At 46.9% G+C, this 27,433-nt stretch overlaps 2 protein-coding genes and 1 long non-coding RNA gene across 9 annotated transcripts in view; 1 reads left to right on the forward strand and 2 right to left on the reverse strand.

Moving 5' to 3' along the window:
- Positions 1-245: 245 nt before the first annotated feature.
- On the reverse strand, positions 246-8,955 carry NCF1 (neutrophil cytosolic factor 1). 3 transcript variants are annotated; one of them, XM_054847275.1, is made up of 11 exons: positions 8,772-8,950; positions 8,214-8,294; positions 7,839-7,914; positions 6,355-6,520; positions 6,168-6,223; positions 5,765-5,887; positions 5,137-5,244; positions 4,221-4,338; positions 3,150-3,257; positions 1,370-1,512; positions 246-714 (listed from the first exon to the last, which is right to left on the reverse strand). In XM_054847275.1, the coding sequence occupies exons 1-11, from the start codon at positions 8,841-8,843 to the stop codon at positions 596-598; spliced, it is 1,170 nt and encodes a 389-aa protein (XP_054703250.1). In that variant the 5' UTR covers positions 8,844-8,950; the 3' UTR covers positions 246-595. The 3 variants fall into 3 exon arrangements, with proteins under 3 accessions (XP_054703250.1, XP_054703251.1, XP_054703252.1); XM_054847276.1 differs by having other exon boundaries at positions 257-714; positions 7,839-7,937; positions 8,772-8,829; XM_054847277.1 differs by lacking the exon at positions 246-714 and adding an exon at positions 760-962 and having other exon boundaries at positions 8,772-8,955.
- Positions 7,946-11,917, forward strand: LOC129214930 (uncharacterized). The gene is made up of 3 exons (XR_008579851.1): positions 7,946-8,145; positions 10,531-11,547; positions 11,780-11,917. It is a non-coding gene; the product is annotated as an uncharacterized LOC129214930 (long non-coding RNA).
- Positions 11,918-13,464: 1,547 nt separating this feature from the next.
- GTF2I (general transcription factor IIi) overlaps positions 13,465-27,433 on the reverse strand; it is a 77,789-nt gene continuing 63,820 nt past the window's right edge. For 4 of the 5 annotated variants that reach the window (XM_054847269.1, XM_054847273.1, XM_054847272.1 and 1 more), the window contains 11 exons: positions 26,458-26,523; positions 25,472-25,655; positions 24,821-24,873; positions 23,787-23,897; positions 22,937-23,020; positions 21,929-22,112; positions 20,806-20,834; positions 19,318-19,383; positions 17,941-17,979; positions 15,604-15,678; positions 13,465-13,992 (listed from right to left, as the gene is read on the reverse strand). In XM_054847269.1, the coding sequence (XP_054703244.1) occupies positions 15,620-15,678; positions 17,941-17,979; positions 19,318-19,383; positions 20,806-20,834; positions 21,929-22,112; positions 22,937-23,020; positions 23,787-23,897; positions 24,821-24,873; positions 25,472-25,655; positions 26,458-26,523 (875 nt within the window). In that variant the 3' untranslated portion in view covers positions 13,465-13,992; positions 15,604-15,619. The remainder of the gene's footprint in view (positions 13,993-15,603; positions 15,679-17,940; positions 17,980-19,317; positions 19,384-20,805; positions 20,835-21,928; positions 22,113-22,936; positions 23,021-23,786; positions 23,898-24,820; positions 24,874-25,471; positions 25,656-26,457; positions 26,524-27,433) is intronic. The other variant, XM_054847274.1, reaches the window with a different exon arrangement.

The raw sequence follows: 27,433 nt of genomic DNA on the forward strand, positions 1-27,433 counted from the left end.
CAGACCCCCGTCCCCACCTCCCAGCCTTTGCTTTCACTAGAGGGAGCAAAGCAGCCGCCTTCCAGGAGGAAGCTGCCATCCTTCCTTCCCCCAACCACGCTTCCTCCCCACCACCATCTTTCGCAAGAGACCCTTGCCCAATCCCCCGCTGGTTGCGGCGGGGAGAAACGCCTTTCCTGCCACCATGTCGCCAGGCTGCTCCCCGGTGTCTGCACTGACCAGATGTCCAGGTGAACGTTGAAATAAGTCTATAAAATGTCTCTCCTTTATTGGTGAAAAAGGCAAAATCATTCAAAACACAAATAGGGGATAAAGGGGGTCTGGTGGCGAGGGGTCCTTGGTGGCTGTGGAGGCCTCCGCCCCCCAGGAGCTGGCAGAACGGTGCTGGTCCCTCCTCACGGTGTCATTAGGACACCTTGGGTTTGCCGTGCGGCTGGATGAAGATGGGTGCTGGGCTGCGCCGATCCAGCCAGCAGCTCCCTGGGACCTGTGGCGTCTGCCAGAGCCACCTGGATCCCCCGCTCTGGCTCCGAGCCCCAGCCGCACAGGAGCCGGTGGAGATAAAGCATCAGCTGGCTGGCGGGGGGCTGAGGCCTCACAGGATCTTCCTCCGGGTGCTCTCGGAACAGCGGTTCAGGATGAGGTCTTTGCTGGGACGGGGAGGAACTGCAGGTTGAGCCTTGGGCTTGTTCTCCTCTTGCTCAGTTTTCTCAACTGTGGGTAAAGCAGATGGGTCAGAGCTCTCCACCACCCGACACCTCCATGCAAACGTTCGAAAGCTTTCTATGCAATGGCCACCAACGTTCCTGCCTCTCCTCCTGTCTCAGCCATGTGTGATGGTCTTCCCAGTGGCCAGGGTGGTGGGATGAGCCCACCGGTGCCCAGCTGGGAGGTCTGCTCAGGTGGAAGCCCAGCTCTAGGTCTGTACAAGGAGCTGCTCTCCCTTGGGAAGGTCATGGGTCCCACACGGGGATTACCAGATCTAAAGCATCTACCTCAATAGCAGCCTCCTCCTTCATGCAACACTTCCCTCTGGGTGCTTTGCTGACAGCTAACGTACATGGTAACGGTAATGGCAACAGCAGCACGGGTGAGGTTAGGTGCACAGAGGAAAGCACAGGTCTTAAATGTGGGCTGACCTCCCACCAAGACCGTATTCTGCTCCTTCTCTGTCACACTTATAACCAGAAGTAAGAAACCTCACTGAAAAGAAACACCACCTTGCACACGCCTTCCCCCCAGGAGAAGGGTGGACAGGCAAGGCGTGACTCCATGTGCTGCCCTACTCCAGCAACCAGTGCTGGAGGGCACGGGCCATGCCTGCAGGGCTTCAGCCCACGTCCAGGGCAAAGGTCCCGTTGAGACTTACTGATGACATTGGCCTTGTTCTGGAAATTTTCCTTCATCTTGCTCCGGCTCTGGATGTACTTCTTGCTGTTCCTCCTGTAGGTCTCCTGGCTGATCTGCTTCCGGCTCTGCTTGTGGATGCTCTTCACATTTCGGATGGTGGATCTGCAGCAAGCAAGAAACTAAACTTTCAGTTTCCATGCCAGCAGCTCTCACGCCTCACACTTTCTCACCGAGGATTTCCCCGTCCCTGCCTCTCACGGACCTGCTGCAGCCAGACCCTGTGCTTCCTCCTCTGCCTCACCCAAACCCCAATATCTGCTCTGTGGTTTTGCCCGGTGGAAGCAGCAGCAGGTGGACGCCAGCCCTCAGACATGACGTGCAGCACGTTAGGAGGCAGCTGGAGCAGTGCTGTGGAACCAAATACTGAAGGGTGAAGCCTGAGCACAAGTCTGGAAAGTAATGATGGGGATGGCGAGGTAGATGAGGCATAAGGCTGGAAGGACGAGATGGGCATGAGGTTTATCGAACAGAGTTCAAGAAAGCCCTGGAAGTGATCTACAGCTCTTGTTTGGATGGACATACAGCATCTCTACTGGCTGCAAGACTGAGATCCCTGGTGCGGGGTTTGGCATGGCTCCCCACTGCCCAAGGATCAGTCCCTGGGCCAGGGTGAAGAGCGTGGGGGACACGTCAGCATGCACCTTGATCTGCAGTGTTGAACCCACAGCAGAGAAGCTACTGAGAGAAGTGAAAGGCTGAGCAGCCTGGGGCTGCGGGGTGGCATGCTGCCACAGGGGAACCCCCAGCATCGAGGACCGTCTCGAGGCAGGCAGATGGGGGCCCCCGCTTCGTCTTCACTACCAGGTCATGACCGCCGTGGCTCCTGACATCCATCCCATGGTCCTGCTCTGCTCAAGGCCATGGCCCCTTGCCGTGCCCATCTGCCTTCAGCGTCTCCCTGGTTTGAGCACGTACCCATCTCAAAGCAAAGCTCTTGCCCCAACGGCAGGTCACCACCTTTGCAACAAGGCTCAGCCTAGGGACGGCATTCACCACGGTGGGGCAAGTCACTGTCCTTGAAACAGGCCCCCTCACCTCCCCCAAGGGTACCAGCAGGCACCGCTGCGCCCAAATGGGTGGATTTGGGCCGTTTTACACTGTCTCATGCTCAGTCTGTGCTCTCGCAGAGCTGCATTCTGAGAGATTTTATAGCGAGGCTGCCGTGTTTTCTTGTAGGGAAGAAAAGATAGTGGCAAGCTCAGCCCTTCCTAGCAGTTTTCTTTGCATCGGAATTAATGAGTTATTATTGCTTTTTATCTTTTTAATCAAAATAAAATCCCTTCCATTAGCTCAAATCCTCCCATCAGATTAGGCCATTTGGCAGCTCTGATTAGTCAAATCTCTCCTTGCTTCTCAAAGATTCAGTGGATGCACTTAGGAAATAAGAAAAAGGCCAGTTTGAAAATTGAATGAGATTAGCCCAGAAAGGAAACTTTGCAGAAGGACAAGGAGAAATACACCCAGCTGGAGGACCTGCCAAAGCAAGGACTGTGCAGCCCCGCATCACAAATGCTGGGGTGCCTCTCTGCCCGTGGAAGTCAGGGAGCCCAGAGCTATTTTTGCCGCAGCCCTGCAGGATCTGCCTCCTGGCCTGCCTTTGCCCCGCTCACGTCTCTCTCCTGGGCAGTTCCTCGTTGCCAGGACGAGCAAGGGACACTACAAACCACTGTCTGGTTTCATTTCCCACTCCTCAAAGAAAAGCTTTAGTCCTCCTCCCTCCTGCCCGGGGCTTCTCCTACCTCCGTGGAGGAGCGCTCCGGTTCCTCAGCTCATTCTTCAGGGAGGTGTTCACCTTCCCGGCTTTCTGCAGGTACATGGAGGGGTAGTAACCCGTGGTTTCACCCTTCCTGCAGTGCAACACAAAGCAACATCAGTGGCAGCCTTGGTTCTGCGACCTCCGCCTCCTCGCCCCTGTCCCAGCAGGATTGCTGGAGCTGGGTGGGCTGTTTCTTCTTATGTTGCTTGTAGGGATGGGGGCTTCAGGTGTCCCCCCACCTTGTGCACCAGTGGCTCTCCCTGAAAGTGTGGCTTGAGTCGTAAAAGCAAGTAGGTAACGGACAGAGCAATGGCTCACAGCTTTCAGGGTCTCACCAGCTCATACTATCTCCCCCGGGGGTTTGGCTGAGCTCCTGAAGGATTGCTCAGGGTCTCCTGCCAGACACCCCACCACGTGCTCAAGAAACACTCCCTGGTCCCCAGCCTGTGGCCCCCTCCAGCCCCGCAAACCTGCTGCAAACTCCAGGAGATCCTCCTGGTGCCACTCGCCCGGGCACAGGCTGGCGCAGGAGGATCCCCAGGGATTGCAGCTACGTCATGTCCTGCTGCAAATGCACACGCTGTGCCATGCATGCACACTCTGTGCCGCGAATGCACACTCTGTGCCGTGCATGCACACTCTGTGCCACGAACGCACACTCTGTGCTGTGCGTGCACACTCTGTCGCTCTCCAGAGCACAAATGCAGCTGGGGTTCCCCTCGGGAAAGGCCGAGTTTGCAGGGCAGGCCAGGGCTGAGGGTGAAAGCTGAGGTTTCACAAAGCAAAATGTGCCAGAATACTTAGAGGCAAAATAATAGATTTTTTTTTTTTCCATCTGCCTCCTTGGATATTTCTGAAGCCCCCAGCAGAGGAAGCCCCAGCTGCAACGTTGAACCTTTGGCAAAGCCACAGGCTACTAGAGCAGCCCTGCGAAAGGAAGTGCTGGGCAGCGGCACCAAACGGTCCGTGGCTTTCACAGCCCCGCTGTGTGGCCGGTCCATCGCTTCCTGGTGCCCGAATCCCACCTGCCTGCTTTGTCCCTGGCATCTCTCACCTGATGACCCACCAGCCATCGAGGAGCTTGTGGATAACTTCGATGGTATCACCCTCCTTGAGGGTCAGCTCATCCTCCTCCACGGCTGTGTAGCTTTTCTGGACGACGTACTGCTCCCCTGCACACCAAATCAGGACAGCAGGTTAGGTGCTACCACCCCAGGGCTGGGGCTCACCCTCTCCAGCTGCTGAGGAGAGGAGGCACCAGAGCATCTACCCCGTGTTTTAGGCAAGACCCAGGCTGCTTCAGGTCTCAAAGTTTGGATTCAGACTTTCCCCAGCCTTGTTGGTGCCTGAGGCTCACCCCAGCCCCTCCAGCACCCCTCCAGGAGAAAGCTGGTGAATGCAGGCAGTGGAAGTCCTCCATCTCTGCTGAAGAGCAGGTTTAGAATTCGGGTGATTAAATGAGGAAGAAGGAAGCGTTGTGCTAATAGACTCTGTTGCAGTGTTTTAAAAACCACAAAGACAAAGCCTGGAGAGCAATCAGCATGAGTCTGCAGGATCCTCCCTTTGCTCCGCGCGATAAGGCCCCGCTGTCACGGCGGGGCGATGCGGAGGGCTGATAAGGACGGCGCAGAAGCCAAGCGCTGGGGAAAGCCTGCGCCTCGGGTCGGATGCTGCGCTGTGCTCCTTTGCTAACCCAGCAACGCAGCGTGCGCCCCGTTAGCTCAGGATGGCCACTGTGATCAGCCAGAACAAGCACCTAGTGCTGATTTGCAGGTCACGGCAAACTCCTGAGGTTAAGGCGCTGAATGATGAGATTTATCCCTCCTGGCAGCTTCTACAGCAACATCTCCATGCCCAGCGGTCCTGCTGCAGCGTGGACTGCCCAAAGGGGTCCTTGCAGTGAGCCGTCCCAGCAGGGAGCAGCGGCAGGCTGCGCTCTGGTGCACACCCTGGGGACCCCAACGTTTTACCTTCATAGTTGGGCTCCTGCTCTTCAGACTCATCGGGACCATCCATCGGCTCCAGATAGGCAGCTGGCACCCAGCCCCGTTTATTCTTCAACTGGCAAAACCACCAACCTGCAACAAAAGCAGCCGTGGGCAAGAGCAGAGGGTGTTGGGGGGCACCGCGGGGGCAGCGGCATCGGGTCTGGCCCCGGCCGGGGTAGGTGTGGGCACCCACGTGGCCTGGAGGGAAGGAACGGTGCTGGGGCCGGTCTCTGTTTACGTGGTGCAGCCAGGGAGCTGGGCCAGTTCCTCCTGTTTCTTCCAGGGCAGGAAATCTCACAGGCAAAAGGCATGTGAGGGGGTTCCGGGTTTTCTAGGATTGCCCCACACCCTCCCCAGCCAAAACCAACCGTCATGTGGCTCTGTGAATGTGAAACGTGTGCCGAGGGGGTGGGAAGCACCGAGAGGCTTGGTGCGTTTGCTCTGAGCTTCTCCTCTCCATCAGGAGACCCTGATACAACAGCCTGCCCTTTAACGCGTGCAGCGGCGTAACTAACTCGCACGCTGCGCTTGGACACGAGACGCAAAATGCTGAAATGGTGGCCAGGAGTGGGCTGGCCCTTGGGGGCTCTCCGGAGGAACGGACACATACCGCTCTCACTCTTCTCCACGACGTCCACCATGTCCCCAGCTTTTAGAGCCATCTCGGATGTGGAGCTCTTCTCATAGTCAGCGATGGCTCGGTAGGTTTGCAGGACGATGGGGCCCGTGATGTCTGTGGGGGAGAAGTCAGAGATGTTCCCTGTCCCGGCCCCCGGCGCAAAAATACCCTGTTTCAGGAAGGCCAAAAGCAGCCCCGGGACAGCCCAACGTGCTCTCCCAGCCTCTTCTGGTTCCAAACCAGCTGGATCCCAGGACAGGGACTCATTCCCCCCAAGGCTGTGGTTTCCTCCCGTGCTCTCAGTCAGGGCATCTGCCGTGGGATGGCCACCCCTCTCCCGGTCAGGCTTTGCTGCTGCCGAGGCAGCCGCTTGCACCCCTCCAAGGCCTCTTACCGGTGAGGTTTTTCTTGGCATCCTTTGGCAGGAGGAAGACCTCAGGCTTCTTGATCCTAGACGGGTCAGAGCAAAGGCAGCTCAATGCTGACCCCCCCTCATGCCAGCAGCGGTGCCCTCCCTGGGGCTGCTGCCAGCGCCCGGGGACGCAGGGTTTCCCCCCGAGGCGGCAGGCGGCCGGACTCACTGGCTGTCCGTGACGGGGTTCATGTCGTCAGGACGGACCTTGAAGAAGTTGACCACATGCAGGCACCGGGAGATCTTGTGGGGCAGGTTGACCAGCGTGTAGCAGTACTCGGTCAGCGTGCCCTGCCTGTTCTGGGTCGAGCGCTGCCCATCAAACCACTTCGGGGCTGGGGGAGAGGGGAAAAAGCAGCCAGAGTGCCCTGTTTATACAAATTTCCAAGCAGGCTGCTCTGAATCATTAATTTAGCCCTGAAAATGAACGGGTTTGGCCCCAGCGTGCTGCACGGCTGCGTGGTGCCCGTAAGGCAAAGCTCTGCGGGAGCGTGGCCCAGTCTCCTCCCTGGCTGCTCCGTCCCCCCCGCGGCAGGCGTGCGGGGGCCACGTGCGGTGCCAAAAAAGCCGGGGAGAAGCTGAGCGCGAGGCCACGGCTGGTTTGCAGAAGCGCTGCAGCCGCAGGTTCTTCGTTTCAGCAGTACGGCTGGGGAAGGGAACGTGGCGCAGCACCCAGCCCCGGTGCTGTGCGCAGCGTGGAGGAGAGCACTGCGCAGCCAGACTCATCCTCTGCAGCCTGTGGACTCCTGCGGAGCTCGTGCAAGCCCAGAAAAGGCCCTGTTTGACCCCATTTCAGTTACGGAAAATCAACCACGTCCATGCTCAGACGAAGCCCAGGTGCTGGGCCACAAACGCAGCGACTGCTCCAGGGCACACGGAGGGACGCAGGGGCAGCAGTCTGATGCCTGCCTTGTCCCCAGCACTTTCAGTTCCCCAAATGGGACGAGGACGCTCCAAGCAGCCCCGGCACAGCAGCGGCAGCGTGTACAAAGGGTCCCGGCACGGTGGTGTTAGTCCGGCCCCGAGGGGACCCCCCCCCTCCCCAGACGTGGCACCCGCATTGCTGCATGGGTACAGGTTTATTCCTCCTTGAGAGGTGTCGACCACAACCTGCAGCTACTTCTCATGCTCCTTCCTGCCTCCTTTAAAGGAGGAAATTAAACAAAAGGGGGAATTTTGCCGGCCTGCACCGTGCCTGGGGACAAACCGTCAGTTCTTTGGATCAGGAGTTCATTCCTTGTCGTTGAAGACATACTGCATTGCTTCCTCTTACAAAATATCTGTGTCGCCATAAGGGCAGTAAAAAACAATCCCAGTGATGGCATCACCGAAGGAGGGCTCAGCTCAGCTAGGCTCAGCTCAGGCTCCCCAAAGCCAGACCCTTTGCACCTGCCAGGGGTTGCAGCCAACGCTCCGGGAAGTGTCCCCGGGGAGGAAGGACGGGGTCTGCAGGGCTGGCGAGCGCTGGGAGAAACCACCGCTGCTGCTCAGACAGACCTTTCTGGTGTTTTGATTTCAAACCCGGTGGGCAGGAACAGAAACCGCACCAAGCACCTGCGTGGGAGGCAGCCGGCAGAGCTCGGCCTGCCGGGGAATTTCCCAACTAGCTGCAATTTCTCTTTTGGCCCCCAGCACCCGGCGCCTGCCCCTCACCTGGCAAGTGCGGGATGATCCGGTTCTCCACGTTGATGTCCCCGGATTCAATGGGGAACATCTCCTTCAGCGCTTTCTGCAGAGCAGAGCCAGGCACGGCTGTGAGGTGGGAGGATGGCACTGAGGGACCCCCACGGCACCCAGTGGTTTTACCCCCTTCCCAGCTCTCGCCCCGCTGGCACGTGCTGGCCGGACCCTGCGCCCCGACCCCGGGAGACACCTGCCAGGGAGCACAGAGCCGGCGGCTCCTCCCTGAAGGGACAGCAGAGATGGAAGCACAGGGAGCCAGGAGCCTCTTTTGAGCCAGGTTTGTTTTGGGGCAATTTCAGCAGGAATTTGCCCTCCTTTTCTTTCCCCACCCCCGGGATGACTCACGTGGAACTCGTATATCTCAGTAAACCGGCGGTAGACGAGCTTTTCGGAGAGGTCGTTCCACTTCACCAGGAACATGTAAACCTGAGGGGCAAAGCAGAGGCGCTGCAGCTCTGCGGGCGAGCGGGACCCCGACCCAACCGCGGCCAAAGCCCCGGGGAACCTCCTGGATGTTTCTGTTTCAGATAAACTGCGTGGTTTTCTTCCACCATCCCAATGTGAGTAGCTCTGCCCAGGCAGTGAGCGAGCTGGGCGCTAGGGAAGCTCGGCAGGGATGGAGAGGGGACAAAAACATGCAGATGGGTTCGAGTCAAAGATGGAAAAGCCCTTTCCAAGCCTGCGAAGTAACCAACAGCTTGCAAAGGAGGTGCCCAAAATCTTGTGCGTTCAAGACATTTTAGCCTTTGGCTGCCTCCAGCTCGTGCCATCAGCCATGACCGCCCCAACAAAAGGATGCTCTTAGGCCCTCGGTCACTTTTATCTAAAGAAATTTGCTGGCCAAGCTTTTCACCCTGGCCAGTCCTCACTACTCAGCTTGTCGGAAGGTCGCTGCGTACTCACATAGTGCTGGCTGGGGAAAAACCTTTTCTCGTAGCCCAGCAGCTCGATGTGCCGGATGAAGGCATCCCCCATAGCTGCTCCTGGCCGCAGTGTCCTGCTCTGGCCCCTGCTCCTGCCTCCCCGGGCGTCTCAGCGTCCTCTCCTCCCCTCTGCCTTCGCACTGCTCTGCTTTGCCGTTAAAGCCCCTGGGAAAGCGGAAGTCCTGCTGCAATCGCACCCGGTAATGTTTACCCGCTGTGGTTTGTATTGAGTTGGTGTTTCCTGTGGGGAGGCTCCAGCCTGGCCCCTCCAGCGGTGCCAGGGCTGGGGAGGAGGCAGGCGGCAGGGAGACCTTGGGGATGCCCTGGAGGCACCCCTGAAATCAGGGGACAGCAAAGGGCCAGGGCCGGGTCAGCTGCCCCGATAGCCAAGTGGCCCCTCCGACCGCTGACGCTGCCCCGCGATGGCACAGGGTGCTGCAGCCCCGTTTCGCAGAGGGTCAAGGACAGATGAGTGCCTGGGCAAGGGCGACCAGAGGAGCCTCTGCCCTCTCGAGCGGAGCCGGATGGGCTGAATGAAGCACGTAACGTGCTCCCCGAGCCCGGGGATGGCAGCACCATCCTCTCTACGGCTGGGAGACCCGCTGGGGGAGCTGGGGGCACGGCGCGGGCAGGATGGGGCAGCCACGGGCTGTGTGTGCAAGAGCTCCTGCCCTTGCATCACTGTTTTGTCTGCAGCTTCCCCCGAATCTGCCACCAAAGGGCTCCCCGAGGACCTGAGCCAGCCCCAGCGCTGCAGCTCCAGCCACGGGGAAACCCCAGGCTGGGCCGGGGATGGACCCCAGCCTCCCACTGGGAGAGCGTGAGGGTCCCTGGGAAAGCCCCTCTGGAATGGCAGCGCGCCACCCTCCTCCTCCAGCCCCAGCTCTGAGCAGAAAGGCCTGAGGGGACGCGAGGGCTGCGCGTATCAATCCCACAGCGCTCGCAGGCAAAGGTGCACCCGGGAGCACTTTTGTCCCCAGCAAGGGCACCCTGGATCACAACGGGTGCCAGCGCTGGGCTGTCCCGACAGAGCCAGGACCCGCTCTCCAGGGGATGCTCAGGAGGAGCCGGGCTCCAGCCGGCCGCGAGCCCTCAGCCCCATCGCCACTTGTCCCCTACACCCGCTCTGGGAGCCTGTGCTGGGGCGCAGGTGGTGTCCCCACAGACCAACACCACACCGCGAGCCCAGACCCACGCTCAACCGGCAGCGGAGAAGTCTCGGTCGGTGAGGCAGCACCCGTGTCCCCGTTCCCGGCAGGCAGCAGCCCCAAAGCACCTGCAGAGCTCACTCGGGCTCTCCCCACGCACCACCAACAGCAAACCCCGGCGCAGGCGCAGCTCCTCCACGGGCCGATATCCTTATTAGCTGTAGAGACAAAACCTCGCTCTGACTGCATTAAAAAAATCAAATACTAACCACAGCTTTCCCCCGAATCTCAAGTGCGGTGCTTTGCAGGTGTTGAGATCAGAAACATGGTCACTTAAATTTGGTTTCTTATTAACGTGGGGACTTCCCTGTACAGAAGGTAAAATTAGACAACCAGTAATATTAAAAAAGCTCGAGAGCTCTTGGGGTTCTGCTAATAGCCAGATCGCTGCTTCTTATGCAGAATTGCCAGAAACCTTGTCACAAAAGCTTATTTCATAATTACAATTGTTTGTACTAAACTTAAAACTGCTTTATAGACAGTGTGTTACTGGAAACCACTTCATTCACAGATTTCTTCCTGTTTCCTCAGCTCTCATCTTCTGATGTGAGAAATGAAATGGAGCTTGTAGATCCGACTGCTGGCGCTGGGTCAGAGCACAGCGAGACGCAACGTGTAACGCGGTGATACACTGCTTAGTGTTTCCCATAGGTGTCAAGAAGCAGTTTTAGAAGAAAAATCCAGGAGTGCTGACGAACAAGCTGAGTTTATGGAGTTGAGCTGAACATCTGAACGCAGGGTTTTGAGAGATGGAGAACTTCCACTGGCCTCAGGCTGGAGAGTTGGTGGCAGCGCTTTGCAGCACCGCACCGCTGCTTCGGAGTGAGAACAGCACAGAGGGGACTTGGGCGGATGGATCGCAACCGAGGTTATGGAAAACGAAGCACTGGAGGGTTGAGTTTCTTGGGAGAATGGACTATCCCCTCTTTTCCGTAGTGCTGCACCCAGAACTAGTACCCAAACCTCCCAGAAATAAAAAGCTGAAGGAAGGAACACCACTCATTTTGTTCAAAATGTAATTCCGATTTTTCATAGTTTAAATTTAAGCTTAATTCAATCCAGAGCCAAGGGAGGCCTTGCTTATGTCACCGATGGCGAATTGCTGCATGAACAGTACTGTGTGCCCTAATAGCTGTTGCAAAAAAAAAAAAAAAAAAAAAAATCACAAAAATGAACATCTGCCCTCTTCCTTAGCAGCCTGTTGCCAATAGGACAGGTACGAAAAGACAGGAAGGAGAAAGGGTTCAAAGTTTTGGATGTGGAAAACTTGAATTCCGAGGGAAAAACACTGGCCAGCAGCTGCAGACAGAGGTGCTGGACCTCATCTGACATTTGGTGGGTACCAGGGTGAGAAAAGCTGGGATGCCGCACCCGAGGAACGCCAGGCTCCACCACGGACCAAAACTGAAGAGAAAGGAACGTCCCACGGTGCAGGACGGGCTTTTAAAGTTCAGTAACACACGGGGAACAGATCACCACAACGGGTGGGGATGCTACTTCATCACCACAAAGCCTCTCTGCTGGAACAAAAAAATATTCAGAGCTCTGGTAAGTTGTTGTAATTTCATTTATTGACTTGTTTATTAGTACAGGCAAAGCTTTTTAGGGCATTATCACTCAAGAGTGACACACCTCATGTATTACTGGTTTGGAAATGAGTGAGATTTTCATACACGGTCAACATCTTAAAAGTCTGCTGTTAGGACTATATATATAGATCATTTTTTAATATAAAATTGATATTTGGAAGATATAAATATTGGTGCAATTATTTTGTCAGTTCTCTCTACTGGCTATAACTCCAAACGTTTGAGACCACAAAGAGACTTCAGCATGGAACGCTGGCGCACCCATCGGCATTCCTGCGAGCCCAGCAGCGTGCAGCCGCAAGGCACACCACCACCCTGGCTCCCAGCGGCACCTAAGGACTCCAGTCCTTCCAGTAAAACCACTGCATCGGTTTTCACTTTTTTTTTGTAGTTTCAGTTCCTGCATGCGAAGCTGCAGGATGTCCACACTCTGCTGTCATATACTTGCTAAGGCAGGAGCCTGGAATCACTTATTTTCACAGTTCTTTCGCTATCATGCCTCACCCTCATTTCGAGCGAGCACTAACGACTCCATCGGCAACACACAGCCTTGCTGGGCAGGCAGCTGTGCAAAAAGTGCCTCCTAACGATAGCTGAGAGCGAAGAAGGGATGGACCACCCTTCTGCTTTTTCAAAAGGGGAAGTCAAGAGCCAGCTGACACCCCGGGGAGAGCTGCGTTAACTCATTTCCCCTTTCTAAACATTTCTAGCAGCAATCGCGAAACTGGCTGTTGCCCCGATAACAACCTATTTATGGCGGTACGAGCCTGTCTGTCGAAGTACTCAGCAGTGAAATACGTCAGTGGTGGTGAGTTGGGACGGTACCCATACGGCTGAGAGTTAACAGATAAGTAACGTCACAGGCTCATTCCCACGGGACAGAGATAGGGGCTGTTTTCAAAATGACTCGGCATGGAGCTAACCCTGCTCCTACTGACATCAACAGCACAAGCCCCGAATATTTGAGCGGGAGCATCTAGATCTGCACGGAGCGATCGTGAAAACGCAACACGCGTCCTACAGCTCTCCCTTAGCTCCAGAATGACAGAGCATGTGCCTCCCTGAATTCATCTGCTGAATTTCAAGTTGCTCCCAAAGCACAGACACTGAATCTAATTTAATTTAAGGCTTCAAAATTTTCCTTGAAGATACAACAACCTCACCCACCTGGAGCTGGATTTCTGTTTGAAAGGCATGGCTGGAACTTACTGCCTTCGCAGGAATGAGTAACTATGCTACAACATGTTCTACCTGCCTGCAGAATTACTGCTAAAACTTGATTTCTTGTAAAATATGTGAACGTATACTGCATGGACAGTCATGAAAACCATCAGAAAGGCCTTTATTTCTTAATCAGGGAATAAGGTTTACCATTTGTGCATAATGCAGTCCTCCCAAACTCATGCCAATAAAAGAGAAACCTTTACAATAATCTGTATCTTCTCTATAGAGATTATCATATAGCCAGCACTTTACATCTCTTAAAGCTTGTGAAACTTTAAAAAAAAAAAGTGTACATGGGTCTCTTACATGATGTGGGGCGTAACCAGGACTACAGAGGACTTAACTTTTGACACGTAGGACTTACAGCAGCTTGCAGCATACGTTTGATACCTAGTTCTAGACGAAGGGAAGGGCATTGCCCCACAGCCTTCAGGACAGGAGCTCTCTCAGAGGTCCATGCGAGTTTTTCCTATGTCAGGACCGCAAGACCAGACCCATCATACATAAACCATGTGTTATTCTGATAAAACATGCACTTACTACTGTGAATTAACAGAACAAACTATAACAGCATTTCATTTAAATTGGTTCCTAATCCACACACTGAAATACTGACCATTTCACAGTCCATCTCATTAATGCGTACTAACAGTCAAGTGAACCAGTTTATCTTTTATTTATAAAAAAACCAAATGAATTGTGATAGATATCATAGGAAAAATTAGTTCAAATATACAGATACTATTGTCCAATCAGCGATTAAAGGAGTAAGAACCAAAAACTAATGATTTTTTTTTTCCAAAGTAAAACTAACAAACTGAACTACTTGCAGGAATTTTTCTTCATTAAGAAAGCTGAGATGCATTCAGGTACGGTGAGATTCAGCTTTATTGGGAAATGTAGACAGCCTCTGTTAAGTCCCTGTTGATTTTAATCCTTGTCATCTCCTCAGTTTTGCTGCATCAAATTTAGTCCTTATAATATATTCCAAAGTAAAACCAGCCATTCCAAATCTACAGTCATTCTTTGCTTTAAGTCAATTCACAGAACTGCTGAAAAAGTAGACATTTCTATCTAAAAGTACAAAAAGGGTTTGTATAGAAGGTACTTCTCTTATACAGTTATATTACACAGCTCAAGACAGTCCCAGCAGGCTCTTCTCAGAACTGGATGCTTCTGACTAGATAAGAAAAATTACAAAAGTGAGTTAGTTTCATCGTAGCTCTGCATCTTATTACGAATATGAGTAGTTTGCGTTGCCTTTTTGAGTTCTTCAGGCCTAGATTCAGAAAGCATGCAGAAGCTGAATATTGCTCTCAATAAATATGAGATTAAATGTGTGCTTGAATGGTCTCTGTAAGAATTTAAATATTTGCTTTAATATAAATTCAGTGGATGGCCTAAAGCAGCCAAAAATCTGAACCACTGCAGCACCAAATTGTGCGGCCACTGTTCAGCCAAAATTTCCGAGACCTTTACCGGACAAGTGAGATGGCTTTTTATACCTCCACTGGGTGAAGTGCTTCCCACGACAAATCAAAACTTTTTCTTCAGTATATTTTCTCCTGCCACGTTCAGTTTTATGACAAATATTCCCAAAGCAGACTTCACCAGTTTAACAGGAAGATGACCGCTGTACTTATAATTCTCAGGGCACAGGGAGTTGGTATGCTGGTATGTTAGTCTCTGCCAGATCCTACCAAATCATTTCTGGATTTGTCCCCTCAGTCTCCAGAAAAGCTGGATGGTGCCAGGAGGGAAACCCGCAGGCTCCAGGCTCCCTCAGCCACTGCTTCAGGCGAGGGGCAAACCACATTATCGCTCTCAGCTCCTCCGGCTGACAGAAATGAAGAACCAGAGCTCGGTTTTGGTGACTGCCTGTCTCTGCCCTCAGAACTGGAATAGTACGCAGATGTTTTCTTCTCTGGGATGAATAAAATGTCTTTTCCTTACTAAAGCTAGACAGGTTACAGCTCGAGCATACTAAAAAATTGCATCCAACTTTATATTAATCAAATCAAGTTACTAAAGTATTAAACACTACACAATGAGGAAAATATTTAGAGTATTATTAAAAAACGGAAATGGGAAAAAGTACTGCAGAGCTGGGATAGCTTAAAATGGCCATTTTCTTTGAATGAAGCATAGAGACTCACAACTGTGACCATAACAGCACTAGCACTGTTTGCCACCTCCACCAAAGTGGCATTTTTAGGAATGATTGAAGTTAAAAATAGTAGAAGAGAAAGATTCAGACATTTTTGCATTGTAAATTAAACGAAGCTTTTCATAAAAGTTAACAGAAAAGGAAAAAAAAAATTTTAAAGGTAGTTGGTTTGCCATCACAGCTAATAGCTTTACCAAGTGTCCCAAGCTCAGACAATATTGTAATCATAGTGAAGAGCTTTCCTGCTCAATTACAATTTGGAAATATATAGGCTTTACCAAGAATAAGAATGCTTTTTCACACAACCATGTCAGAGCTCTCTGAAAACACTAATTCCCTAAGCTTTCATTTACTCTGCCTCTGAGGTATGTAATGACTATCACCCATTTTTATTTATAGACCACATTTTCCTAGGACTGCCTGCATCACAAATTTGAACACAGTGTGCTTTACATTGTGCTTGGATAAAGTAGTGAAAACATCCTACATTTTACAGGTGAGAACTGAGACAAATAAAATAATTCACGTTCAGTCCTGCATCTCGGCCCTCTTCTCCCCAACCCAAAGTATAAAAACGTTATTCCTAGACAGGTGTTGACTTCAAGAAACACCAAATTTCTTTACCCAGTATTGATGAAGTCTACCACGTTGGGTCTGGTTCTTGCTTTATTTGAGAATTTTCTTCTGTTTCTGTAATATCTGTTGAAAGAGCAGTAAAGAATGAAGAAAAAAAGGAAACTTCTCAACCAATTCTGTTATTATTGTACTTCAGTAAAAAATTATGAAAATATGAGAAGTGTTTGTTTATCATTTTAAACTATGAACAATAAATAAAAATGTATTCACGACAATCTGATTCTGCAGAAATGACCACATTCACTTCAATGTAAAGCAGGCTGGGATCTTAGAGAACTCTAGGTTTTTAAAGAATAGAAATAAAAATTGGCACTAGAAGTGCATGAAGCTTTAAAATGCTTTTTATGTACCTGAAATACTGGGCAAGAAAGGAACTTAATCCAAATAAGAAACAACATATAAGCAGTGATAAAACATCAGAGGTATCACTGTTTCGGGTGCATCCTGCTCTTCGGTCCTTCTCCCTCTGTCAACCCCAGCACTGTTCCTTCCTCCCCCCACCTCATCAGGTACGCAGCGTGGGCTGATGCTTTTCAAGCGCTCCCAGGGAAGCCCGCAGCCCACGGCTCCCAATACTTCAGGCACGACCACTGCTTCACATTTTGTAAGATGTTGCCATCCAACAACATCTGAACCTACTCGTGCTTGGGTCGTGCCTCCTGGGTCAGTTATTCCATTAACATTCACTGCACAAACTCTTGCTTTCACAGCACTATTTTTCAGATTTTTTTTTTTCCATCTGTAGAACTGCTGCTCTTCTTGATACCGGCTTTTGCATTATTATATTTCAATCTGTTCAAACTAAATTTTGACCCTAGCTAATTTTTCTTCTTCAATGCACAATATTATGTAGAAAGGCATTATGGTATGCTTAAAAAAAAAAAAAAGAGATAAAGAAATTTTATGTTGTTGGCTAAAACATTCATAAGCTTTTGATACGATTTTTTTTTCATTTCCAAGAGACTTCATTACAAAATCTTTGCTTTTTCTTGTTCACAGGGATGCTTGGAGGCAAATCAAAAGAAATCTCGTGCCTGTATAGCACTGCATATATGACCTGGAGCCTGATTTCGTTCTTTTTATAAACAGAGAATATGATGTTGGAAGGAAATTGGTTTTCCACTGAAGTTGTTTGGAAGGTTTGGGGCTAGGGTAATTCATCGCTACAAAGCCAAGCCATTTCACCGCATGATCATTTTATGCCTTCCAGCCTAGTTCTGAAGCAATTCTGAACTCTTTAGCAATTGCATGCCTTTACTCAGGATCATTCCTCTGGTAACTGGGTGTGAATCCAGTTTTGGATGACAAATTCAAAAACACGTTTCTTCAAAACCAGCACTTTGAAGGCTCACAGCTAGATTTCCTCCACATAAGGGTATTCAGGAACAACTGTCTCTCTCCTCCATCACCTAACAATTTCAGGGATCCCACACAGTTTTGGCATTATAAAGACATTTGGTCTTTCAGCTTTCAATAATTGAGAGCTTAAAATCTGCAGCTCAGCTCTTCTGTGACTCTAACACTTGCCTGCCTTTTGTCTTGAATATTGCAACAGGATTGATCTATACTCCAAAAAACCTACTCGTAACACTGAGTGAACCTGTAACTGAGTTTGTAACAGTAGTTCTAGTTGAGCACATTGGCTTGTCTCCGAGTTCAGTGACATGCCGACAAGCTGGGGCTATAGCAGAGGCAGCATTTACAGGACCAGAGCACAGGGCAGACACCAGCGTCCCAATTCTCAGGTCAGTTCGGTATTCCTAATGCTCCAAGACCACATGCAAAAGCACGGAGGTGGTAGAAGATCTACAGCCTCCTTGGTCCCACATATATCAACACCTGGAAAAGACACATCTCACGCATACTCTTGGACAACAGGGAAGTCGGATGTTTTTCAGATCTTAAGTTCTGGAAGAACAACAATTCTCCCCTCCCCAGCATGGTATATTCAGTCCAATACAGCATTCAAATTTCCTGATGATGGCAATCACTCACTTGCATAAATTGTGGAAAGTACTGTGCTGAATAACTAGACGCATCGCTCAGGATATGAGCAATCACTCAAAGCCTATATATAGTCATGACTCACCAACCAAGAACAACAATTCATAAAACTCCTTTGTAAAATTATTTGAATAATAACTTTTGCTGCACAGTATTTTTCACATGATGCAGCATGATATTAATACAGATGAAAAAATGTCCTGGGAACCCGTAAAAGCCCTTTTGTTGTTTTGATTGACCTGTCTCCTTTAAAGAAAGATGCAACTTTGTTCAAAATTACTTTAAAATATTTGTCGATAATAACTGAAGACAAACACTTACCTCCTACAGATACTTCTATTTGGCTTGGTTCAGCTGGCTCTTAAATGAAAAAAATATTGTCAAATGAATATGAATATAGTTTCAGCAATATGAATCAGATAAGTATCTTAGAAATATTAGGGAAATTAAGTTTTCCCTGAAAAAAGTCTCATTTTTTCTCTTATGATCAGACTCAAATATATTTGAGATAAATGTATGTATCTATAGAGCAAAATATTAAGAAAATACCCAAACATTTATTATGTTACACTAACACTTTCTCTTCTGAGTATGGTTCACTGTGGCAGACATATCACCAAGCCCTAGCAGAACATAATGTGCACTTGCACAGAATATACCAAGTTTGGACCAGCTTTACTCAATCTGCTTAAATATAAAACTGGATTTTTAACAAAAGTCACCACTTGTGGTTAGCATTGTCTTCAGTGGCGAGTATGTGTACTTTGGGGGAGAGCGGGAAGGTGCAGAATAGAGGGCAAAAGGCACATTTGAATTCCGTAACGAATTTTCTATTACCTATGTTGATGGATTATAGACGGACAGGTGCTGGGAAAGCCATTTAACCTCTTTAACCCTGCCGGTGAGTTAAGGACAGACAGACCACAGCAACTGCACGGAGTACCAGCAGCTCTTGCCTTTATAGTTATTTCCACCATACAAGTGAGCCTTACTCTTAAAATGTTTATCGAATGTTTTCTCTTAGTTTCCCAGTTTCTTTGAGCAATGGTTTATTCAGTCAATTGCAAAAGTCTTTCCCACGCTACACCAACTTGGGATACACATTTTTAAAAGGACTGTGAACATTTAAAAACGCTATCAGGTCAAAAGGAAGTTGCTCAACTACGTGTACTGTAGCTATTCATAGCATAAAGCTAAGTTCTCCATTCAGACTAAGACAGGTGATGCGTGTGCAGTCTGGCCACAGACTAGCAGGGGTTGCAGAGCTGTGCAGCGGGCAGAAATTTCACTGAGACCCCATTCGAGGTTCTTTCATTTTACAGCAGGCAAACTTCACTTGGCTGAACGTCTATCTGGCGCAGACACACACATACTTTGAGTTAAGCGGACACCAATAAATGGATACTGAATTGGCTTTATATATCGCCCCTACTAATCCTTCTTTTCAGTTCACTCATCATCTGCAAAAATCAAATCAAGGAACACGCCAATGACACAGCTTGAAGGAAAAAATGGCTCTATTAATTTATTAATATTTAATAGCTATAAAAGTCACTGTCGCACACCATCTGTCAAAATAAAATGGCTCATCATGAGCAGTGCATACCCAGGACGTGACTACTAATATCATCTGCCAGTAAGATCGAGAACTCCATACCCTACCCCTTCTGCAAGGACACGCGTCACGCTCTGCATCACCTGGTAGTACTGGTGCTGCTGCTGGTGCTGTTGGCGGTGTGTCTGCTTCAGCTTTTTCCATCAGCTCTAAGATTAGACATGATCACTGTTTAACTTCACAATGAAAATGGTCCCACATGTAACACAAGGGCAATCTTACTTCTTGAATCTGCAAATCCTGAAACTTGTCGCATAAACAGGTTACTAACACTTGTGATTGAGCTGCAGTTCAATACTTTTTGTTACAGAAAAAAACATTCCCTATCTTGCCTGCAAGCACCGAAAATTTCAAGTTCTCACGTGTTCTTCGGAAGAACAATAAAGCATCATACCTACATAAGCAGCAGGCTCAGAGACTTTCAATCATTCACCTCGGTATCTATCAGTATCAGATCATTCTGATCATAATTAGTGGACAAGGATACAGCACAAAATTCATGTGCTCAATGACCAATCTGCTCCTCCAGTGGTGGAAGATGATCGGGTATCTGCGTTGTTCTTACGCAGCATATTGGCTAGCCTCAGCCCCAACACATGCTGACAGTTACGCTGGACAGACAACAGTTTAATAGATTCTTTAATTTCTAATTCCATTCTCTGGAAATGCTATTACGCATTTATCTGCCTGGAAGGTTCCCTCTTACAAAGGGATCTCTTTCCCACCTAAGAAGGTGGGCCTAGGACTGGTGAGCCTGTCCGTGTGAGTTACTAGCTGTAATATCTTCCTGAGAACACTTCATGCTTGCACACTTCAGCACATTAGCTGGAATGTACTGGTGGCTGGATGCAAATGAATGAGCGCTGGGTCGCTAGGGCTCAGGCTGGGTAAGGTCAAACTAATCACAGTAGGTTACTTGGCCTCTGAATTTCTAATCTGACATTGGCTCAGAAAGAACATGACACAAGGGCACCGTACTGATGGTGTTCTGCAGTTTGTTTTTTCTCTTAAACATATGATCTAAAAAACCAGGTCACAATTACTTTAGGCAACTGAAAATGCTAAGACCTCCCCCCCCAACCAATTTCATTAACACGACCAAATTGGCCGTGGCACTTCAGGTAATTACACTCTGCCTCTCTAAACTGTTACAGTATCAGCAGAATGCAGAATTGTTCACTGGAACACAGTTGTGCAGCTACTGGAAAGTTCTTGCTTATTAACTGCTACTGTGATGGATCCGAACCTAAAATGTAGGCACTCCCATGTAAGTCTGTTGCTCAGTCAGGGTCCTAAATCTCTTTGGGACTCTGCAGCTGAAAAATACAAAATCAGTATCTTGCATTTTCATATCAAAGTTAATGCTAATCTTATACTGTTCTGTAAATTTATCACACTGTTCTCAAATTAATTGCACATGCATGTTTAGTCAGGAAATCTTAATGAGACAGACAAGAGTTATGCATAGAACTTAACTGCTGTGGAACCTCTGCCACCAAGCCAAAATATAGAAAACAAATCTTGGCAAGTTACAAAAATACAGTTGCCATCAGTGTCTCATAAATACTTACGATTGTTAATCACAAGTCCTGGAAATGGTCTGTAAAAAAAAAATATATATAAAAAAAAATTACTGATTCTAAAATATACTGCATGGGGTCTCCCTCCCAAGGCAACCTCACCTAACCTTTTGTAACAGAAGTCATGCTAAAAAATGAACAGGAGGTTGAACAAACCAAAAGGAACCATCATGGCAGCTCTTGGGCACTGTGGTTTGTTCACTAGCATTATGAAACGTAACATACACAGAAAAATCTCAATCCTTCCCTGGGTCACCACTAATCAACAAGGTAGTAACCTCTTCTTCAGAGCTCAATCAAAAGTATCAAGCAAGAGTCCTTTCAGTTAAAACACTTCATGATTAAGGGTTGAGAATTCAGACACCTTAGTAAAATATATTTAAGCCATTTCTCTCTCTAAAGATAAACTGAAGCTTTTATACTCCTGTGAAGCAGTCTATGAGTTGAAGTCACACAAACTGATGAATTTTTATTTTCAATTCCTGAACTCCTTCTTAGTATGATTGCAAAGTTTCATCTGCTTTGCATCATGCAAACAAATGTACTTTGTATATACCTGAGTGTGTGTGCAAATGTCTACGGAAATATACACATACAAATAAAATTCACTTATATTGTAATTGGACAATATTGTATTTTTAAATATTGTAGATAACCTCATTTTGTCGGGAAAAAAACACATTTAACATGGATTATTAACACAACTGAAATATTTAAAAAATATGAATAATAATACTACTACAAACATACTATTTACTGTTAAGAGCCAATAAGCTCTGGACTTGTGTCAAAACTTGATCTTATAAATAGGAGAGCAAGGCCCACAACACTTTAGGACTCTGTTATATAATATGAATAGATTCCAACTCAAAAGACAGCTTGCTGTAATATGCAGTATTAATAATATGCCCTTTGTCATACCAAATTGGACATATCCTCCAAAGAGTTACCATCTTCATTCATGCTATGAATGTCTGGGCTTCATTTGACTTGACAAATTGTTTCCACTATGCAAAGATGCACTGCAACTTCTATTCTTCCAGATCTCAATTTATTCAAGCCACAGGGCTGTCCTCACAACATCTGTACAGTCTAATCAATGGCAACTACATACCGAATGACAGTAAATTTGATAAACTCCGCTGATTCCAAAATCTTCCTCATTGAGCTGATTTCCAGGTAACTAGGAGCTTTAAACGCCACGCCTGGAGGCATCCCATCCACCACCACACAGCCAGGGTTGATAGTGATTTTTCTGTATGGGACTTTCACAGGAAAATCCATACCAATGGCTTCACCTAAGTGAGAGAGGTCATGTGCATTTTCAAATCTACACATTACATTGAAGACAAAGTCCTCAGACAATTAAGAAACTAAATGCAAACCCAAGCTTTCTACCAGATCTCAAAGTATCAAAATTCACTTGATAACAAAACCGTTACAGTGTTAGAAATAGATGTTTTGGATTACACTCATAAACATTAGTAGGAGAGTGTTAGTTTCAACATCAACTCCAACTCTGACAGCTCACCAAATAAAGAACCTAGGTTCCGTTTTTACTTAAAAAAGGTATAGAACAGGATTATCTAAGAAAATAGCTACGTGAAGGAAAACAAAATGTTTCCTGCAATGCCATGAAAAGCAATGCAACGCAGCACTAGCGAAGAAATCTCAGGTAAAGAAACTCGGGTCATTATTGCTGCACAATGCAAATACAAAGTGAAAGACAGAAAACTATACACAGCAAAAAATTAAGTTGCATTTTTAAAATCACTCCAGTCCCAAGTACTGAGAGGTCAGGATTATGAAGCCCTAAAAAGAATCATGGATTGCCAGCAAAATAAATATTTCATCCATGTTTCCACAGAAAGAAACAGGAAGGGGAGGGGGGACGATGACAAAGCAATCTATCCTCAGGATTTCTTGTTTAAAACACCAAACAACCTACATCACTTATAAAGGATTCTTTTTGAAGTTAAAGCACAACATTCATACACAATTCTCAGATTTGTTCAGTTTAATGACCATATATATCATCCACTCTGATGATTCTGTAAGTTCAGTATGAACAACATTAATTGCATTCACACCTATGTAAAAATGGGGAGTAAGAAGCAATTACCAAATTTCCGGCTAAAAAGATCATTTACTTGCTCTCTCAATTGTCTGGCCTTTTCTACTTTTGACAGTCGCTCACTTTCATCATCTGGAAGAAATTGTTAGAATAGCATCAGAATTAAGCAGATTTTTTTTCCCTGAAGCTCGTTTATCATTGCATGTTTACTCAAAGCAGGTATAGCCCAGTGCTTCAAAACAGGGGCTGTCTTTGTTCCTACTTTTACCAGTAAAAGAGAATTGGAGAAATACACAAAAATGTTGTTAAGAAATCTGTGAGAAGCTTCCAAGTATTTACATAACCAACATTAGACTTACTGTCTAGAGATGATTTTGTAAACTTAATCTAAACCCATACATTATGTTTTATTTTCTTACAGTACATACCATGATGGGGAAAGGTAAAAGCTAAGTGGCCATTCAATGGATGGCCATAGCATGCAACGTTCCTCACAGTTTCTAATGAATGTAATATATGCCCGAGAAAGCAGTAATCAGTGTTAAGACAAAGCAGTTCAGTCTGCATGGTGATTCAATTCAGCCTGAGTACTGATCTCTTGAAGTTGCCAAGAAAACTGCAAATCAATATTTAATTTATTGCATGAGAAAAGAGGGAAAAATGTGGGTACTTCTCAACTAGGGGCTGGACCAAGAATATTCTGGAATAGATACTCATGGGTGTCAGAAAACATTTAACATCTCAGAAAAAACAGAATGCTAAATTATGCTCTTTGTTGCCTGTACTTGTATTTCAGTGAACCAGCTTGACTGTAGGAAAAAAACTTCATCAGACTAAACAAACGTCACGAGGAATGGAAGCACAAGGAGTATGATGTGAAACCAGACAGTATACACACCTGGTATAGTTACTTGAATGATGTTAAGGTCTTCAACACCTGCAGCTGTGTTCACCACTGTGTTTGTCGTGGTGCTTGCTGTATTGGCAATATTAGATGAATTATTTTTTCCTAAAAGTAAGAGAATTAATTTAAAAAACATTCGTAGAGAGCCCAAAATCTTGAATGTCATATATAAAGAAAATATTGCAAAATAACAGATATTTGCAGAGTTTTCAAAGTGGACCCGGTTCCATTTTCAAAAAGGGAGCAGCTTCCAATAAGACATAATAACTGAAGGTACACACTACTCTGCCTTTCCAACCCAAGGGGAGAAAGAGCTAGATTAAAGATAATGTTAATCTTTACCTAGCTGGTTTTCCAAAAAGATTATTAAGGAAAGGAAAAAAAAGAGTATGTGGAGCATCTATTTTGGTATTTTTATTAACAGAAAAATCACAGCACTTGCAGTTAATTTAGTAACACCTACTGATCCATGTGTTCACTGCATACATTCACACAAGAAATCCCTTACAATTATATTTGTGAGCCACACTACCCAGTGGCACAAACCAGCATAGTTCAAGTAACTCAGCAGAGTTTTCCCGACCCAGAGCAACAGATAATGATATGACTCAAAATATTTAATCCGTGACCCACCTGACACAATTTTGTACTGGCTATCTGCACTCCGATCTGTGGAGCACTTGGCATTTAGATGACCTACATATTAGGAGCAAATAATCTACCTCTAGACCTGAATTACTTCTGTGAATCACACGTTACTTGTTACATTTTGATAAAAGATACTAAAGAAAATATTAAAGGCATTATTATTGTGAATAACATAAAAAATTTAATACTCCCTTGCTAAAGCTATTTTAAAATTGTAACTGGTATGTGCTTTTTCCATCTTAAAAAACAAACAAGCAAACAAACAAAACACTGTAGAATGAATCTTTCAGGAATTCATTAACACCATGCAGCTCTCCTAATCTGTATTTAATCCTTGGAAGAGACTGTTATCTAGAATGTTAAGCAGTTGCAAAACTCACTTTGGGGGCTTCTAGCAGAACTTTCCTTAACAGCTGCCTCAAACATCTCTGGCCTGCAAACAGATCAAACATATAATACAATACTTATAGTGCAATAATAAAATTACATTCATTGACATTAAAGAAAATGCAATTTTCTAATATTAATTTATTAAGGACAGGAACCAAGCGATATCCTCTCAGCCAAACAGCCAAGAATGCAATGGCTGAGGCTCTGCAATTTCTCTTGCCACTGTTTCTACACTGGCCCATGGGTATCTAAACCTATTCTAGACAAGAAAAATAAATTCTTACAACCCCCAATACATGAAGCTCCACTTCTTAGCTCTTACTACACTGTGAGCAAGCTGTACGAGCAATCCATGAGTGCTCTACGCAGCAGGAACTAAATCAGTCATGTGGTAACTTAAATGGGCTAAGAAATCCAGACTTGCTCTTCCCCCGAAACCGGTTGTGAATGTCTTTCAGAACAAGGAAATTACTCTATCTTGCTCCTCCTCTACAAAGTTTTCTGACCATTTCCTCATTTACTAAAAATATTCCAGTGTGTATTTTATAGAGTAATTTAGCAACTTGGCAACACAGTTTCATTTTTTTGTCTACACTTCAATTCTCATGGAGTAGGTTATCAGAGACATATATGAGTCTTACTTTTTAATAATGAATTTTATCTTAGCTTTGTTTCTCAGGATCTTCTCTAGTCTTGGAATTCCAAAAGTAGAAGGTCGGCGGAACGGCACCCCCTCGGGCAGTCCTTCCACGTAGAAAACCTCCGGGAAGGACTCAAACAATGCAAACGGCACCTTCACTGGTTCAGTCAGCCCCAGCGCCTCCCCTGAAATGCAACAGGGCAAATAAGCTACCAGCTAGGTAACTCATGTGTCTACAGAAAGGAAGACCTCAGGTATAAATGGTACATAATAATCAACACATACATACTCTATGAATAGGCAGGAAGAAAATTAACAGTCTCAAGCAGAACTCATTTTGTTGCAGTAAATCTGATCATAACTTGTAGTTGAAAACTAATAAATTTGCAGCCGGCTCATGCCAGTGGCTTGGTGTGCATACAAGACTATCCCATTTGTACTCCACTTTGTTACAGGCAAGGCATTCTGCCTCCGCTAGAGAACAGCACCAAGGGCAGGGGAAATTAGTGTTCTTGTTCCAAAAACTGCACTCAGAAGAGTAACGAGAAGTCATTACTTCCAAAAGTCATTAGCTTCCAAACAGCCTGCGCTAGAAGCAGGGCTGGGATACAATGGAGCACGTCTCTCCAGATACATCCAGAACGTACGGAGTCATGCAGAGGCTGAAGTCATACAAAGTCCCATTCACAAGCAGAATGAAGGAAACTTAAAAGATGTGCCAGGATGTGGAGTCACTATGTCTCTGGGTCATTAAAGAAGTAGCAATCCAGCCACAACTTCTCCATTTCCAAACCCAAAGAAAATAACTAGTGGAAATGGGACACAGAATTGCAAGCAACCTACATGAGAATGAACTCAAATGAGGCATTGCCTGGAGTACACAAGGGTTGCAGGACCTCTGGAATAAACATGTGCACACATCTATCATACGTCTGACTGCATGCTCATGAGAAAGACATCTCAGTAAAAAAGAATCAATAAACTTACCACATTTTTCATTAAAAAGATTTTCGACTTTCTGCTTTAAGTCAGTAATTTTGGCATTCCACGCCTCTGCCAGGAGGAAATTGGAAGAATTAAATCAACATGCACACAACGGATCAGTCCTTGAAGAATATTTTAATAGATTTTTAATAAATTATTATGCTTGATAACTAATTTACTATGACAGTAAGATGTGCAAAATGGCTATCATCATTCTGCAAATGGCAGAAACATTCTGCTGCAGTTTAAACCTGTATCCACACGAATCCTTGTCCTCCTAAAGCTTTGAAAAATACTGCTAACTAAAGCAAGGACTATGAAAATTGAAATTAATCTAAGAATGATCCAAATTTACAATATCAGGCAACATAAAAATTGCTGATCTGAATCAGTACCCAAAAAGTTGCAGACTAAAGCTTAAAAAAAAAAAAGCCTAGGTGTAACAATAACAAGCAAGTCCAAGAAAACTGTACACAACTGTGAATATGAATACTGTCCATGCCAAAAGGAGCAGTCACACCAGATCAGCATCTTATATTCATTCTAAACTGGCTCAATAATTCCTTTGTTTCCATTGTATGACCACATGACTCAAAATAAAGCATGGGGGACAAATACAAAAAAACAAACAACAAACTCCTGTATAAATATAACCAAATAAACTCAGAACGTAAGGATGCTGGGGCGGCGGGGGGCGGGAAGGTTTAATGAGACTTGGGAACCGCTTACAGTTACTCTGAATACAGTCATTCATCTCACTTGACTATGAAGAATTTATCTGGGTTGCAAATTGACCCTGTGTCCAATGCAAAGGTTTCTGTGCTAGAGCACTGCACAGCCGGGCCTGGTCCTCCATGGCTAAAAAGCTCCGGCCAACGCTCACGAACACAACTACATGGCTTCCAGTCCTCTCTGGCTTTTCCTCTGTTGATTTTCCAGAACTGAACGGTTCTGTAATGGTGATCTTGCAAAATCAGCT

Source organism: Grus americana, chromosome 19 (genome assembly GCF_028858705.1).
Source record: "Grus americana isolate bGruAme1 chromosome 19, bGruAme1.mat, whole genome shotgun sequence".
NCBI lineage: Eukaryota > Metazoa > Chordata > Aves > Gruiformes > Gruidae > Grus > Grus americana.

Excerpts from the sequence above, each read along its gene's own strand:
- NCF1 (XM_054847277.1), bottom strand. The coding sequence starts at position 8,843 with ATGGGGGATGCCTTCATCCGGCACATCGAGCTGCTGGGCTACGAGAAA. Across the intron at positions 6,224-6,354 it reads AACCCCGTCACGGACAGCCA|GATCAAGAAGCCTGAGGTCT; the intron begins GTGAGTCCGGCC and ends TGACCCGTCTAG. Across the intron at positions 5,245-5,764 it reads CGTGGAGAAGAGTGAGAGCG|GTTGGTGGTTTTGCCAGTTG; the intron begins GTATGTGTCCGT and ends CTTTTGTTGCAG.